Source organism: Oncorhynchus mykiss, chromosome 2, assembly GCF_013265735.2.
Source record: "Oncorhynchus mykiss isolate Arlee chromosome 2, USDA_OmykA_1.1, whole genome shotgun sequence".
NCBI lineage: Eukaryota > Metazoa > Chordata > Actinopteri > Salmoniformes > Salmonidae > Oncorhynchus > Oncorhynchus mykiss.
In genome coordinates, this window is record NC_048566.1 from 92065460 (window position 1) to 92083139 (window position 17680).

The 17680-nt window shown below is 41.6% G+C and overlaps 1 protein-coding gene across 1 annotated transcript; it reads left to right on the plus strand.

The window, feature by feature from the left end:
* The first annotated feature begins 138 nt into the window (after nucleotides 1-138).
* On the plus strand, nucleotides 139-6858 carry borcs5 (BLOC-1 related complex subunit 5). The gene is made up of 5 exons (XM_021576854.2): nucleotides 139-532; nucleotides 654-754; nucleotides 5291-5434; nucleotides 5617-5774; nucleotides 5991-6858. The coding sequence occupies exons 2-5, from the start codon at nucleotides 697-699 to the stop codon at nucleotides 6222-6224; spliced, it is 594 nt and encodes a 197-aa protein (XP_021432529.1). The 5' UTR covers nucleotides 139-532; nucleotides 654-696; the 3' UTR covers nucleotides 6225-6858.
* Nucleotides 6859-17680: the final 10822 nt, after the last annotated feature.

A 17680-nucleotide genomic window follows, 5' to 3' on the forward strand; every position in this document is an offset into this window, starting at 1 on the left:
AAGGGTCTGAATAATATATATATATATATATTTCGCCAAAAATTCGAAAAACCTGTTTTCACTTTGTCGTTATGGGGTATTGTGTGTAAATTGATGAAACTAACTGCAGCTCTTTGTTAAGTGTGGCAATAATTTCAGTCAGAATACACTATATTATGCCCAGCCTTTGGAACTTTGGTTTTCCTAGATATGGCTACTATATTGTGATCACTACATTAGTAGTAGTGGGGATTTATATTAATTTTATTGTCATGGTAGTACAAAATTGATCATGATTGATCGTACATTCCAGCACAGTAGATGGCAGCATGCACTTAAACGATTGTTTGCTGACCGCAATGATAGCATAGAAGAAGAAGAGGGGTGGTTGTGTGTTTACGGAAGTAGCTAGCTAGTTTGTTATCTTTCAGCTTGTTAACATATTTACTTAAATTAATTCTAGTTTGCTACATCATGAAACTATCATGATGGTAAAAATATAATAAAAATCAAAACAGGCGTGGTCTAACAGAACAAGATAAACACAACGAAGGTAAGGGATGTGCTAAGCTAGCTAACAGCAACTTAGCTAACGTGGCTTGTTTATCAGTCCAATGTCTGCGTGGTACAGCTAACGTTCGCTTGAAAATTAACTTCTCTATGTTTGGATGTAGGTCTCCTGAGGTGGTGAATTGAAGCCATAACATAACTGACACCATGGGGGCCGAGCAGAGCGGTGATTCTGAGCACAAACACACCGACTACAGTTCCTCGGGTAAGAAGGGAGGACCGGCAGGTTGTCTGCAGTGTTGGGAAAGATACCTTAATAGAAAATGACTCGAGTGGAAGTCACCCAGTAAAATACTACCTGAGTAAAAGTTTTAAAGTATTTGACTTGAAATATACTTAAGAATCAAAAGTATATGTAATCGCTAAAAAAACGACTTAAGTAGTAACGTTACTTTGAAGTATTTTTACTTGAGTACTTTACACCACTGGTTGTCTGTGTGTGCGTCCCAGTAATGTTATTTCTCCTGAAGTGTACACGTTCCCTACTTTCCACAACTCAAAACCATATTCCTTATACCAGCCATTTCCTTTCAAGTCAGTGAAAGGAGGTGAACAAGTGCATACTTTGGGAGGAAGGAGATGTTGACACACAAAGTTCCGAACGCTATATTATTCCCTCAACTCTTGCACATAGGATACTCAAATGTGTACTTGACATTCTTTTTTTTCTATCAGCCCACTGAGAGAAGCACAAGATTGAACTTCACTCAATTTTCTAGAGTTTTCCCTGTTAACACTGTCAATGTTTCCTTTTATTGTCGGAATTGTGATCGAATCAACCCAATATTAGCCACTTTCAATGCAACATACTGAATCAAAACGAACTATGAAAGATATTTTGTTGTAGGCAGAACACATCAGAGAAGGATTCTATTGTGCCCACAACTCAGCCTGTACTCTACACAGACCGGTGTGGCATAACCAATCAGAGCTGCAGTAGGCCTATATGCAAATAGACAATTACAATATATGGATCTGTGCCATTCACTTTGAACTGGATTGTGTTTACAGCTGTGGTTGTGAGTAGGGCTGTGGCGGTCACAATTTTGTCAGCTGGTGATTGTCAAGAAAATAACTGTCATTCTCACGGTAATTGACCGTTAATTAACATAAACACATTTAGTATCTCCAGGCTTCCACACACAGCCTACAAGCCATTTAAAAAGTTGAATAAATCCATGTAATATAGTCTATACCATCACAATAATTCCATTATTTATTTTAGACAGGTCTAAAGAAGCACGGTATGAAGAAAATGTAGTCTATTTCGGAAGAAAATAATAGTGTAACAGAATAACTTTAGACCGTCCCCTCGCCCATACCCGGGCGGGAACCAGGGACCCTCTGCACACATCAACAACAGTCACCCACGAAGCATCGTTGTCCATCGCTCCACAAAAGCCACGGCCCTTGCAGAGCAAGGGGAACCACTACTTCAAGGTCTCAGAGCAAGTGACGTCACCGATTGAAACGCTATTTAGCGCGCACCACCGCTAACTAAGCTAGCCGTTTCACATCCGTTACAATAGCATATTCTGAGTTTTCCTGATGCCCAAGTGGATGTGGGCTACACTAGTTCATTTAGCAGAAAATAGTTATTCATTTTAGAGTTATTAATTTAACTTTAGTTGTTCTACAAATGTTGGGCTATATGCTTTAATTTAATACATTGTAAGGTTGCATGATGTGACTAATGATGATTTGAAAAAAGTTGCTTGAAAGGCATGAGCTTTGCTTTGTTTTTTGCGCAGGCTGTACACACTTCAATAGTCGCTCATTCACAATTTGACAAGTACTTGATAATGGCTCGAATTTCACAGCAGCATCCCCTTTGGGGCCTTAATGCACCCTAAAAAATACTTGCTTTTTGCGGCCCTGAGTGCTGCGTTGTGCCCTTCTCCCTGAGTGTACTGCGCAATCCAAAGCTGCTCTCACTCACATGACTCTCCGTTACCTGATCAGGTCTTTCTCACAGGCTATAAGTGAAGACGGGCACATCAGGGACGCAACTGCACTCGTCCTTATCCAATTCCGAGGCGCATCTTGAAGATATTGGAAGAACTGTCCACATTTACTTTTCGTCAGCCTACAAGATGAGTAGGCCTAACGAACAGCAAAAGCACTAGACTATGTCAATCTACTATCTCCCATAGTACAAAAGTTCACCTATTCTATTCTGTGTGAGAAATAAATATTCCAGACATAGTCTGGGATAGTTGTGGGATGCGATAGATCCTAAATGAATACAAGCACTAGCATCAAAAAAACGTTTTTTCCCAATGTGGCTGACGCAACAGATCAGAACATTTAACTTAAACTGTTAGGCTATTTATTCACATTATAAGCGCAGCAATGCACTCGTGGTAGTAGGCTATAAGCCCGAATGTTCCATTAGTGGAAAACACCATTATCAAAAGTGTCCACAAATGCAATTGTGCATGTAATGCTTTTATTATAAAAGGTGCATTTTTAGGGTGAAAATTCTTCTCCAAACGTGAAACTCACGTGCTCCTTATATGCCAGTTAGGCTCTACACCCCTTGTAAAGCGGATTAATGTGCTTAATTTTAAGAAGTTATTTGGCCACTTTTAGTTGTGATACAAACTTGATTAACAAATATAGGCCTATGGGCTAGGCCACATGAGGTGTGCGACTATGATTCTAAAAAGTTGCGAACAAAAAGGCATTGTTTCTTATGCTGGGCATCATTCACAAGTGATAATAAATCGTCTTTTTATCATTTTATGTCAGAGTGATTTAAAGGGACAAGAGTGGGAAAGGGGAAACCTAGTCAGTTGTATCGGGAAAGGGGGATACCCAGTCAGTTGTATAGGGAAACTGGGATACCTAGTCAGTTGTATAGGGAAGGGGGGATACCTAGTCAGTTGTACAACTGAATGCATTCAACTGAAATGTGTCTTCCACATTTAACCCAACCCCTCTGAATCAGAGAGTTGCGGAGGACTGCCTTAATCGACATCCACGTCTTTGGCGCCCGGGGAAGAGTGGGTTAACTGCCTTGCTCAGGGGCAGGCAACATATTTTTACCTTGTCAACTTGGGGACTTGATCCAGCAACCTTTCGGTTACTGGCCCAATGCTCTAACCCCTAGGCTACTAAGTGCTAGTGCTGAGTACCAGGCAGTTAGCAAGGTTTAGTAGGCTACTAATGATCAGCAGCATCAGCGCTTGGAGAAGCCTAGTTACCGTTACCGTACTAAACGGTCATGTGGAATTTGACTGCCTTCATGTCTCGTGACCGCCAGTGTGGCGGTAATACGGGCACCACAACAGCCCTTGTTGTTAGTAGATGCGCTTGTTTTGAGATTAAAGCTAGAGCTACATCTCTTTGTCTTAAAGGGGCAGTGTTGTATTTTGAGCCCGGCTATAATAAGCTAAGTAGCAGATAGACAGAGGGTAGCATAATTTGTCAGATTACCAGTAATAATGGTATCGGGATAATAATGCATTTTATTTTGTAAGGTGGTTTCTTGCGTCAAACAACATTTTCAGTCACCTCCTTGTCTGAAGGACAAGTGGATAAACAGGTTAATGTCAAGCCCTGCATGTTTTGTTCTTCTCCAAAAGTGCTATAGAATGTAGGCCTACATTAAACACCACACATTGGTTGCCACTGTAGGCTGAATGGGTTCTCAGATCCTCAAAAGGTTCTATAGCTGCACCATCGAGAGCATCCTGACTGGTTGCATCACTGCCTGGTATGGCAACTGCTTGGCAATATATCACTGGGACCAAGCTTCCTGCCATCCAGGAACTCTATACCAGGCAGTGTCAGAGGAAGGCCCTAAAAATTGTCAAAGACTCCAGCCACCCTGGTCATAGACTGTTTTCTCTGCTACCGCACGGCAAGCGGTACCAGAGCGCCAAGTCTAGGTCCAAGAGTCTTCTAAACAGCTTCTACCCCAAAGCCATAAGACTCCTGAACATCTAATCAAATGGCTACCCAGACTATTTGCATTGGCCCCTCTCTTTTACACCGCTGCTACTCTCTGTTGTTATCATCTATGCATAGTCACTTTAATAATTCTACCTACATGTACATATTACCTCAACTAACCGGTACCCCCGCACATTGACTCTGTACCGGTACCCCCCTGTGTATAGTCTCGCTAATGTTATTTTACTGCTGTTCTTTAATTACTTGTTACTTTTATTTCTAATTCTTATCCATACTTTTTAAACTGCATTGTTGGTTAGGGGCCCGTAAGTAAGCATTTCACTGTAAGGTCTCACCTGTTGTATTCGGTACATGTGACTAATAACATTTGATTTGAATGATAGAACAACTATTTCCATGTTAAAATGTTTTCACAATTATTTTTGATGGTAGTCCTCTCTGGTAAGCCTACATTATGATCAAATAGGCACAGTAGCCTTCTTGGCCACTTTTTATAATTGAAAAAGTTTACAGCCTCAGTGTTCACAGTAAACATGCGTTGAAAGTTGCACAGAATTTTCACAACGTTCAATTTGCGCTCAGCAGACCTGAAATGTGCTCAGTGCTGAACATTTTTTGAGGGAACATTGGTTAAAAGTGCATTGTTTCATATTTGCAGGATGTTTCAAATGATACCCTATTCCCTATTTAGTTCATTATTGCTGACCAGGGCCCATAGTCTCATGTCATTTTTTTAGGAGCCTCTCTAGCGGTTAGCTATCTTTCAACACAAAAACAATTACTAATTGATGGAAAAATTTATTGAAATGCTTTGTCGTCGCAGTGGTGCCCTCTCCAGCGAAGCAGAAGGCTAAAATGGATGACATTGTGGTGGTGGCTCAGGGGACACAGTCATTGCGCAACATCCAAAATGACCCTGATGTCATCAAGCTTCAGGAAATCCCCACTTTTCAGCCCTTGTTGAAAGGTAAGCTAAGGGCCTCTAATCAAGATCTAGACCTGTCCTCTGTCTCTACCGTATTGTAATAATGTTCCATATGAGAATGTGTACAATTATGGATAGGCCTAGACATTCCTTTATGACCATGAAGTTGACAGAAAGAGTGATCATAGATTATGCTTTGAGGGTCAGTCTGTCCATGTCTCTAGGTGTGCTGAGCGGACAGATGTCCCCCAGCAGTTTGTGTCTAGAGAGGCTGGACTCTGCCCAGGTGCTGCAGCTCTGCATCCGCTACCAGGACCACCTGCACCAGTGTGCCGAGGCCGTGGCCTTCGACCAGAACGCCCTGGTCAAGAGGATCAAAGAGGTTAAAGTCACCTCTCCTTTCCTTCATCTGCACTAGTCTGACAGACCGGAGTCTGGTGAAAACAGCTTCCCCAATAGGCCTCCATCTTCTTTCATTTGTCTTTGGGTTTCATATGCGCATAGATAAGGGAGGGGAAGAAGCCACGCTACATCTATTGAAATAAAGACAATGTGAAGTTGTTAGAATGATCTCACACTTTCTCTCCCTCCCTCCCAGATGGACCTGTCTGTGGAGACGTTGTTCAGCATCATGCAGCAGCGTCAGAAGCGCTATGCTAAGTACGCTGAGCAGATCCAGAAGGTGAACGAGATGTCCATGATCCTGAGACGTATCCAGATGGGCATTGACCAGACCGTCCCCCTGATGGAGAGGCTCAACAACCTGCTGCCGGAGTGCGAACGCCTGGAGCCCTTCAGCATGAGGCCGGACGGGGACGTTGCAGCCAAGTAGAAATATCTCTGCCTGGGTATGCTGCTTCACTCACTGTCATGGCCCTCTAGTTTAGCCTTCACTGCCTCCGCCATTTTAAAAGCTCTTTATTGAACCATTCATGTTGAACAGAAGAGGGGGGGGGGGGGAAGACTCTGCCCAGCTTGCTCCCCAATCCATCCTAAACCCACATCCACAACTTACCGGCCCTGGACATTTAGCTCAGCCACATAAGTAGTCCCGTCCCCATGCACCAGATGTAGTGGGTTTCTGGGACAGCTACATCAGGGGTTTGCATGTCGCTGAGTGAATTGGAAGACTGTAAAACAGGAAGTTTACCTGATGAGTCACTGAAGGGAACCTGCTTGGATCTTTGATTACTGGTACTTTGTAGACACCACAAGGAGTGTGGTGACAAAATGACTGAATCTCCAGAAGTAATATTAGTCAAAGATGAGCTCTGAAGATAAACCCCTGGAGCTTCAACTGGCACTATTTTTTTGTTTTGGGGGGGGGGGGGGGGGGGACGACATTTTTATTACGCTAAATTATTTTGAGTGTTAAGTGACTGAATATGTTGGATTCTCTGAGTATTTTAAATGGCTTACATAACAACAAATGCAAATGTTTATTTGGGAAATAAATTAATACTTGAGAAATGTTTGAATCATTTCAATTTCTTGCGAACTGTATAAAGGTTCTTTATAATGTTCCGTTTAAAGAATCAGTTAAATAATCAGATACTGACCCTCTCACCTTGGATATGATGATTGGTTATAGGATATTGCCATTTGGTGTTATAACATAGTATATACATTTAGTGCACAAAACATAATGAACACCTGCTTTTTCCGTGACCTAGACTGACCAGGTGAATCGAGGTTAAAGCTATGATCCCTTATTGATGTCACTTGTTAAATCCACTTCAATCAGTATAGATGAAGGAGAGGAGACAGGTTAAAGAAGGATTTTTAAGCGTTGAGACAATTGAGACATGGATTGTGTATTTGTCATTCAGAGGGTGAATGGGCAAGACAAAAAGTGCCTTTGATGGGGTATTGTAATAGGTGCCAGGCGCACCGGTTTGAGTCAATAACTGCAACGCTGCTGGGTTTTTCACTCAATAGTTTCCAGTATGTATCAGTAATGGTCAACCACCCAATGGACATCCAGCCAACTTGACACAACTATGGGAAGCATTGGAGTCAACATGGGCCAGCATCCCTGTGGAACGCTTTTGACACCTTTATAGATACCATGCCCAAAAAAGTGTGGCTGTTCTGGGGGCAAAGTGGGTGCAGATCAATATTAAGGTGTTCCTAACGTTTTGTACACTTTGTGTAGGTTCCCCTTGTTCTGTGTTCCCCTTGTTCTGTGAGAATGTGGCCATTGAATTTTGGTAGGAGCTGAAATACTTAAAATTGTCAAGCAAAGTTCTCTCTCTCTTCTCTGTAATGTTCAATGTATCCTCATTTGAATTATGATTGCCTCTGTCTGTCTGGCAGAGGAAGGCATATCAATGTTCTTGGGACCTTTTCTAATGTCCAAAATCACCATCTAATTCTAGTGATCCGTCAGCGCCTTTTCATATGTAAATTAACAAGGAGGATATCCCTTAACGTGCTTAAAGGGGAATTGTTTGAACATTGAAACTGGAATGGAAATGCGAGTCAGTCTGAACAGAGAACATCATTTTAGTGCAGTTCCTTTGTGGACTGAGTGTTCTACTCTACCTGCCTTTGTGCTGTGAAGTGAAGAATGGGCCTAGCCAACTGATCTTCATAGCCTGAATATTAATACACCAAGATAATCCAAAACAATTTGCCATCAGGAACTTCATTTCTGAGAAATCCAATTTCCCCATATAGGCTTACTTCTCATTTGAATATAAAAGGGACAGTTTTTCTACTTTTTTGTTTCTGTATTCCGAATCGATCCACAGCTAGGAATATGAGTGAGAGAAGATTGAAATGGCCTTCTGTAAAGTGTACAGAACCATGGTTCTCTCTTTGTCTGAGGCTGGACTGGGTGCATACTAATGAGCAGCGCTATTAGCTGCCTGAATACTCTGCTGTTGTAGAGAACCCTTTTACGTCAAGTACCTTGTAGTTATATGATTATAATTTCAAATTGGATAAATATTCAATGTTTCTCTGAACAGGCTATTATACCTTTGTTTGAATTATTTATTGGGTTGTAACTTTTAATATATTGCCAGAAGAGGAATGGAGATCAGCCGAATTGCATGTATTGACGGTCAGGGTTTCAGTTGGAATATGATTCAGCACTTTCTGCTATTTGACATAGTCACCTCAATTGTTTGATATGTTATAAGGTAAAGTTGCCCCTACATGCTGATCTTGCGTCAGTTTAGTATATTTTGGGACAAATGGTTAGAGTTAGGATTGGGGGAGAGGAAGCTGATTCTAGCTCTGTACCGAGGGGAAACTTCATCCTGGAGTGTTTGATACAGCTGCGACACAACCCACTAGGAAGCAGCCAAGAGACTCAGGAATATGACATCATCACTGTCACGCCTACTCCCGTTCCCTCTCTCAGGCGCTCAACTTCGCCGGCCTACTAACCACCGGTCCTGGCAACCCACATTACACACACCAGGCAACCATCATTTCGCACACCTGCTCCCCATCATTATGCACTCCTGGAGTTCATAATTGACCTTGATTGAGTCTTCAAATTGTATTAGTCACATGCGCAGAATACAACAGTTAAATGCTTACTTAACCAACAATGCAGTTTAAAAGATGCGAGTAAGAAATAAAAGGAGGGCCTCCTGGGTGGCGCAGTGGCCACCAGAGACTCTGGGTTCGCGCCCAGGCTCTGTCGTAACCGGCCACGACCGGGAGGTCCGTGGAGTGACGCACAATTGGTCTAGCGTCGTCTGGGTTAGGGATATCCTTGTCTCATCGCGCACCAGCGACTCCTGTGGCGGGCCGGGCGCAGTGCGCGCTAACCAAGGTTGCCACGTGCACGGTGTTTCCTCTGACACATTGGTGCGGCTGGCTTCCGGGTTGGATGCGCGCTGTGTTAAGAAGCAGTGCGGCTTGGTTGGGTTGTGTATCGGAGGACGCATGACTTTCAACCTTCGTCTCTCCCGAGCCCATACGGGAGTTGTAGCGATGAGACAAGATAGTAGCTACTAAACAATTGGATACTACGAAATTGGGGAGAAAAAGGGGTAAAAAAAAAAAAAGACTATATAAAGCGGGTACCGGTACAGAGTCAATGTGCGGGGGCACCGGTTAGTCGAGGTAATATGTACATGTAGGTAAGAGTTATTAAAGTGACTGCAAACAGTAGCAGCGGCATAAAAGAGGGGGCAATGCAAAGCCTTTTGGACCTAGACATGGCGCGCCGGTACCACTTGCCATACGGTAGCAGAGAGAACCGTCTATGACTTGGCTGGCTGGAGTCTTTAAGAGTTTTTAGGGCCTTCCTCTGACACTGCCTGATATAGAGTTCCTGTATAGCAGGAAGCTTGGCCCCAGTGATGTACTGAGATGTACGCACTACCCTCTGTAGTGCCTTGTGGTCGGAGGCTGAGAATTTTCCATACCAGGCAGTGATGCAACCAGTCAGGATGATCTCGATGGTGCAGCTGTAGAACCTATTGAGGATCTGAGGACCCATGCCAAATCTTTTCAGTCTCCTGAGGGGGAATAGGTTTTGTCGCGCCCTCTTCATGACTGTCTTGGTGTACTTGGACCATGTTAGTTTGTTGGTGAAGTGGACACTAAGGAACTTGAAGCTCTCAACCTGCCCCACTACAGCCCCAGCAAATGGGTGCGTGCTCGGTCCTCCTTTTCCTGTAGTCCACAATCATCTCCATTGTCTTGATCACGTTGAGGGGGAGGTTGTTGTCCTGGCACCACACAGCCTATATGGGGAGGTCAAAGACCTGGCCATCTCGTCGTTGTCGGTGATCAGGCCTACTACTTGTGTCATCAGCAAACTTAATGATGGTGTTGGAGTCGTGCCTGGCTGTGCAGTCATGAGTGAACAGGGAGTACAGGAGGGGACTGAGCACACTACCCCTGAGGGGCCCCCAGTACGCTTCTCCTGGTTTGTATTAACTTATATTTCTTATTATTAAACACCTTCTGCACCTGCTTCCTGGCTCCTACGTTACAATCACACACAGCAGGGAACGTTCTGCTCATAGATATCAACAACAAAATTCACAGCCAGACAACACATTACATTTCCCTTTTTATTGAAATGCCACCACATTTATAAGTTGGTTTGTTTATTTGTCGTTTTTTACCTTTATTTAACTAGGCAAGTCAGTTAAGAACAAATTATTATGTACAATGACGACCTACCAAAAGGCCTCCTGCGGGGCTGGGATTAAAAATATATAAATATAGGACAAAACACATCACGACGAGAGACAACATTACATAAAGGTAGACCTAAGACAACAACATAGCAAGGCAGCAACACATGACAACACAGCATGGTAGCAACACAACATGGTAGCAACACAACATGGTAGCAGCGCAAAAAATGGTACAAATGTTATTGGGCACAGACAACAGCACAAAGGGCCAGAAGGTAGAGACGACAATATGATATACTACATAAAGTACTGGCTATTCCAAAAATCCATCAGAACTCAATCCACTGGTGTAGAGAATAGACTTGGTAAGGTAAATGCTCAGATCAACTAGTTCCTCCTTGCCCTCTACGAAACATACAGGACATTGAGGGTGTCAGTGATTCAGTGCCACAGGGGCAGTTGTCATGACGGCAGAGTGACAGCATCATTTCTCCTTTTAAAAGGCCTGTGGCCAAACATCTCATTATGGCTCTGCTCTGCTTTCTGTGTGTTTTTTTTTTCTGTCCGAGAACAAGGTGACATTGGGTCACATTAATGAAACGCATGGAAAATAATTACTTTGTCATCTTACGTTTCATTTATTACCGCTCACCAGAATTCAGCTAAAATTCCTTGAAATACATTTCAAGTGGACAGCAGGTCAAGACAACCCTCCACGTAGCAGGCCTACATTAGATGATTCATCCTGGAATATATTACTGCACTGCAGTCTGGTTTTGTAGTTAGTCCGTTTTTTTCTTTTCTTTGCTTCTTCTGTTAAAGGAAACAGTATTTTGTTGCCCACGTCACCCATGATTATGCTGTTGGAGGAGAGTTGATGAAAACCCACATGACAGGACTCATGTCTGTCAAAGTCTCTGTGTGTTATTCACAGAGACAACTGAACCAGTCAAGGCCCTAGTCTGGTAGCCTGCAGTGAAGGAGTCCATGTCACTCCCTGTGATCAGAAACCACATTTAAAATGTACATTCCTGATGAAAGTTTATCTATGTTCTTATGCAGTGCAATATTTAATCAGATTGAAAATACAATGAGACAGATCAGTTGTTCCATTTGCTCTTGATAAAATGGCACTTGAATCTACTTCTTGTTAATGACTTTGTTAGGAGCTGTTACTTACTATCAAGACATGTTCTATAAATCCATTGTTGTTAATAATGTGCTATCCTGTCATAAACGTATGAATTGTGGTCTCCCTGTTATGTATTCTAACCTTAAACAGTCATTGACCCCCGCTTCCACATTAACCTGTCACTGGGCTCTGCCTTTAATATTCATCGTTAACACAATATTTGGATTTAGATGGACTTGAATACATCAGTGACAACAACCCCCCAATATTGGGTAGGAGGAACCACCTAATGTAATGCAATCATAATTACGTTGGAGCACTTACTGTTGGAGCGTGCTCTATTGAACAATGCCTGATTGGAAAACCATTATTTATTCCCTTCAAATGCAGATTATTACTTTGTTTTAGGAGATCTCTTCTCTTAAACAGGCACTTGTGGTTGATGCTTTTTCCTTTTGAAGTTCACATTGAAAGGAAAACAAAAGGCAGGGTTTTTCCCATCACAATGCATATCATTAATTATGCAGAGTATATCCGTGATAATTATTTTTATTAAGTGTTCAAATCAAATTACTAAATTGCTATAATTGGGTGGAAATGAGAGATCAATAGACATGCAGTACCAGTCAAGTTTGGACACACCTACTCATTCAAGGGTTTTTCTTTATTTTTACTATTTTTTTACATTGTAGAATAATAGTTAAGACATCAAAACTATGAAATAGCACATATAGAATCAAGTAGTAACTAAAGTGTTAAGCTTTGCACACTCTGCATTCTCTCAACCAGCTTCATGAGGAATGGAATGCATTTCAATTAACAGGTGTGCCTTGTAAAACAATCTGTGGAATGCATTTGAGCCAATCAGTTGTGTTGTGACAAGGTAGGGGTGGTATACAGAAGATAGGCCTATTTGGTAAAAGACCAAGTCCATATTATGGCAAGAACAGCTCAAATAAGCAAAGAGAAACCACAGTCCATCATTACTTTAAGACCTGAAGGTCAGTAAATGCGGAACATAAAAATAATTTTTTAAGAATCTTCAAGTGCAGCCGCAAAAACCATAAAGCGCTATGATGAAACTGGCTCTCATGAGGACCGCCACAGGAAAGGAAGACTAAGAGTTACCTCTGCTGCAGAGGATAAGTTCATTAGAGTTAACTGTAAAAGTAACAGACACATCTCAACATCAACTGTTAAGAGACTGCGTGAATCAGGCCTTCATGGTCGAATTGCTGCAAAGAAACCACAAATAAAGGACACCAATAAGAAGACTTGCTTGGGCAAAGAAACACGAGCAATGAACATTAGACCAGTGGATATCTGTCCTTTGGTCTGATGAGTCCAAATTTGAGATTTTTGTTTCCAACCGACGTGTCTTTGTGAGACGCAGAGTAGGTGAACGGATGATCTCTGCATGTGTGGTTCCCACTGTGAAACATGGAGGAGGAGGTGTGATTGTGTGGGGTTGCTTTGCTGGTAACACTGTCTGTGATTTATTTAGAATTCAAGGCACAGCTAACCAGCATGGCTACCACAGCATTCTGCAGCGATACGCCATCCCATATGGTTTAGGCTTAGTGGGACTATCATTTAATTTGTCAACAGGACAATGACCCAACACACCTCCAGGCTGTGTAAGGGCTATTTGACCAAGACGGAGAGTGATGGAGTGCTGCATCAGATGACCTGGCCTTTAAAACCACCTGACCTCAACCAAATTGAGATGGTTTGGGATGAGTTGGACCGCAGAGTGAAGGAAAAGCCACCAAGAAGTCCTCAGCATATGTGGGAACTCCTTCAAGACTGTTGGAAAAGCGTTCCAGGTCAAACTAGTTGAGAGAATGCCAAGAGTGCAAAGCTGTCAAGGCAAAGGTTGGCTACTTTGAAGAATTTTAAATATATTTGTATTTTTTTTAACCAGTTTTTTGGTGGTTCCATATGTGTTATTTCATAGATTTGATGTCTTCACTATTATTCTACATTGTAGAAAATAGTAAAAAATAATGAAAAACCCTTGAATCAGTAGTTGTGTCCAAACTTTTGACTGGTACTGTATATTTGCATAATTGAAGAAATACACTTCTTTGAATCAAAATGTCAGAAAACCGAATTTGTGGGTTTGATTGAATAGACCCTAAATAACCTTTGTGAGCTGAACTTGAGCTGTCTTCGACAAGATAGTTCACCCTCCGACTCTCTACCCAAATCATTTCAACCTGAAGCAAAGCAAACTTTATTCTCTTCAATTACAAATCAGTTCCCAGGGTGCTTTGTGTCTGTCTCTTAATGATGTGGTTTGCTGCCAGTTACTTTAAGGTGATTTTGGCAGTAGGTAATTTTGAGCATGCTGATGGTGCCCCATTCACTCCCCCTGTTTTTCAGGTCATCAGTGCTAATGTACTTATAACACATATAAATAATTGTATTAAATATTTCTGTGAATCTCACAACCAGAGATACACACTGGCGGCATCTGATCTGTGCAGTCAGTGTTTCTCCTATATTCATTTATTAGTGGCGTACCACCGCTGTTAAATTGTTGCCTCTACTCCCAAAAAACAGAAAATATATACACTGAGTGTACAAAACATTAAGAACATCTTCCTAATATTGAGTTGCACCCCCTTTTGCCCCCAGAACAGCCTCTGTATCTCTCTCTTCTCATCAGATCCTCTGAGAAGCCTCCAGGGTAACTAGCTAGCTATCTTATAATACTGGAAGTCTCTGCCACCACTGCTGAAAGAAAAAAAAACAGAAGGAAAATATTAGTACAGTAGAAAGAGGTTATTTTCCTGTTCCACTTACGTGGAATCTGAATCTGGGTGCCACTCTACTTCATTACATATTCAGTGAAATTAGGATTTCCCACAACACCTCAAAATAGAGGATATGAAAAATTCTGACTCTTCCAACTCCACAGGGATAGCCAGCCCGAACCTACATGGCAGGTTGGCAGGCTGATTAGAGTGACGACCTTTGTAAGAAGTCCTTTGCTCTCAAAGCATTGCACACGCATTCAACTATGCATTCACCTTTGAGTAACACTAACCTGACACTAAAGGATAACCTTGATGCTTGTCAATCCAAGCGTGTAATCAGAGTATGTAAAGAGACAGTAATTAGCATCAGGGAAGCGTAACATTGACTTTGCCCTGGTTAAAACTTCCTACAATAAGAGCAGCATAATGTCAATCCAGTTTTTATGTAGTGATTTCCCTATTTTAATGTTTCAAAATAAAAACAATTTAAGGGAAACCCAAATGCAGTTATGTTTATAAAATACATAAGTTATCTATTTACAGTTTTTTTTTCAATCACTTGTGTGCAATTTTCACAACTCTAAGCCCAAAAAACAAAACAGATCATCAAAATGTTTCAAAACGACTCTAAGCACATTTTCAATTGACTGAGTACAACAAACTTTAATCAGTGTTTCATCTAGAAATACATGTTTGACATTGCAATGCATGTTCATATATAGTAATTGCCTTCCACAATGCATGTTCATATATAGTAATTGCCTTCCACAATGCAATGCTCACATTACTCTTCTTTTTTTGTTAAAATACATTTGACTATTTCTTAACCCAACTACTCTTTATTGATGATCACTTTGGTAAACCTATATACTTTACATGTCAACTGGTCTGTCTACTGCAGATTTTGAGAACTATATAATGAAAATGTATTTCTGTAGAAACAGAAAGTATGAAATATGGTTTACTCGAATGTGCTAATATGATGACAATTTGTATTTTATTTATTTATTTATTTTTAGGGGCAGATCAGCTTTAATATTGATTGTAGCTTCTATGAATGTAATCACTTCCAATCCCCCATATATATATATATATATATATATATATATATATATGTGTATATATATAAACACACACACTACCGTTCAAAGGTTTGGGGTCACATAGAAATGTCCTTGTTTTTGAAAGAAAAGCAATTTTTTGGTCCATTTAAAATAACATCAAATTGATCAGAAATACAGCGTAGACATTGTTAATGTTGTAAATGACTGTTGTAGCAGGAAACGGCAGATTTCTTAATTTTTTTAATGAAATATCTTCATAGGTATACAGAGGCCCATTATCAGCAACCATCACTCCTGTGTACCAATGACACGTTGTGTTAGCTAATCCAAGTTTATCATTTTAAAAGGCTAATTTATCATTGGAAAACCTTTTTGCAAATATGTTAGCACAGCTGAAAACTGTTGTCCTGATTAAAGAAGCAATAAAACTGGCCTTCTTTAGAGTAGTTGAGTATCTGGAGCATCAACATTTGTGGGTTCAATTACAGGCTCAAAATGGCCAGAAACAAAGCACTTTCTTCTGAAACCCGTCAGTCTATTCTTTTTCTGAAAAATGAAGGCTATTCCATGCAAGAAATTTCCAAGAAACTGAAGATCTCGTAAAACGCTTGGTAGTACTCCCTTCACAGAACAGAGCAAACTGTCTCTAACCAGAATAGAAAGAGGAGTGGTAGGCCCTGATGCACTGAGCAAGAGGTCAAGTGCATTAGAGTGTCTAGTTTGAGAAAGCGATGCCTCATAATGGGGTAGTATTAAACCTGAAGACAGAGGGTCCGTAGAGTGACTGTGTGTGCCAACAGGTGTGGCTGTAATGAATGGCAAGGGGTTTGTTGTGATCAGATTAGCCGTGACGGAGTTGGTGTTATGGTTGAGGTTGGTGTTGAATTCCTCCAAGTTTGTCAGAGTTCTCACTAGGCTTAACAGGTATTTTAGATCTCTGCTTACGAGTCAATGAGAACCTGTTGGTTTGCTGTTGTGTTGTGGTACTAGGGGAATGTGAGCCTTGCCAATGTCCTGTTCGCCGACGATACAGTTCACTGAAGCCTCTTCCAAGGAATCCATCTGATGCACTGAATGGTCCTGCACTCACTGGCCACACTACCGCGACCGGTCTTATAGGTTGCACTGGTCCTGTCTGGCTCAGCTGCTAGAGCATGGCATTTGCAACGCCATGGGGGACCAGTACGAACAACTATGAAAATGTATGCACTCACTACTGTAAGTCGCTCTGGATCGAGCGTCTGCTAAATTACTAAAATGTAAGAAATGTAAAAATGGTTGAGATGTCCAAAACAAGATCTTATACATGTTTTACCAGAATAGATTTTAAAACACCTATCATCAGTATATTATTATAATACCTGTAGTTCAACAGGTCTACATACTCAGTGAAATGTCTCCTTTTCCCAACCTTCCTAGGGGATCTATGTGGATCTATGGATCTATGGATCTGGATCTATGTGTTGAGCTTAACCCCGGCATGAACACTACACATTCTGCTTCGACACAGTCAACTACTGAATAAATAAATACAAACAACATTAGGATTATTACATTTATTATTATAAAACCAAAGACACTGTGTAATAATCAAACACCTATAGCTGATTTAATGATACATTATCATAAGTGAAAGCCACCTGCTGCATAACCCTCCCTTAACCCGGGTGACGCTAGGCCAATTGTGCATCGCCCCACGGACCTCCCGGTCGCGGCCGGTTACGACAGAGCCTGGGCGCGAACCCAGGGCTCTGATGGCACAGCTGGCGCTGCAGTACAGCGCCCTTAACCACTGCGCCACCCGGGAGGCCTACCAGTCCATTTCTTTATGACCACGCCCAAACCCAATCCCCCTTACACTTTAAGAAAATATCACTGGATAAAACATTTTGAAATTAATGAGTGGTTTTCAGGATAGTTGTGATTGGCTCAATTGAGGTGTGAACTCCAGGGGCCTAGTACAACCCATTTCAGCGCACGCTCTGCTTGACATAGATTCATAAAGGCCCCCCACATTAACGAGCTATTTCTTTTTGTTCACTCATAATGTCCTTCATCGTCTGACTCAGGATTGTGTGATGGCATAGGTACCAAAAAGCGCACCTCTGCGCTTTACCCCCTGCCATCTCCAGTCTGTGTTACAACGATTCCTTGTTGCATAACATGTTTATAAAACACAAGGACCTATTATGCACAGCACCCTGTCCTACATTCCTATA

Bases quoted from the DNA above. Each gene is read 5' to 3' on its own strand.
- borcs5 (XM_021576854.2), top strand. From the start codon at position 697: ATGGGGGCCGAGCAGAGCGGTGATTCTGAGCACAAACACACCGACTAC. The intron at 755-5,290 runs GTAAGAAGGGAG...TTGTCGTCGCAG, and splicing joins CACCGACTACAGTTCCTCGG to TGGTGCCCTCTCCAGCGAAG. The intron at 5,435-5,616 runs GTAAGCTAAGGG...CCATGTCTCTAG, and splicing joins TTTTCAGCCCTTGTTGAAAG to GTGTGCTGAGCGGACAGATG.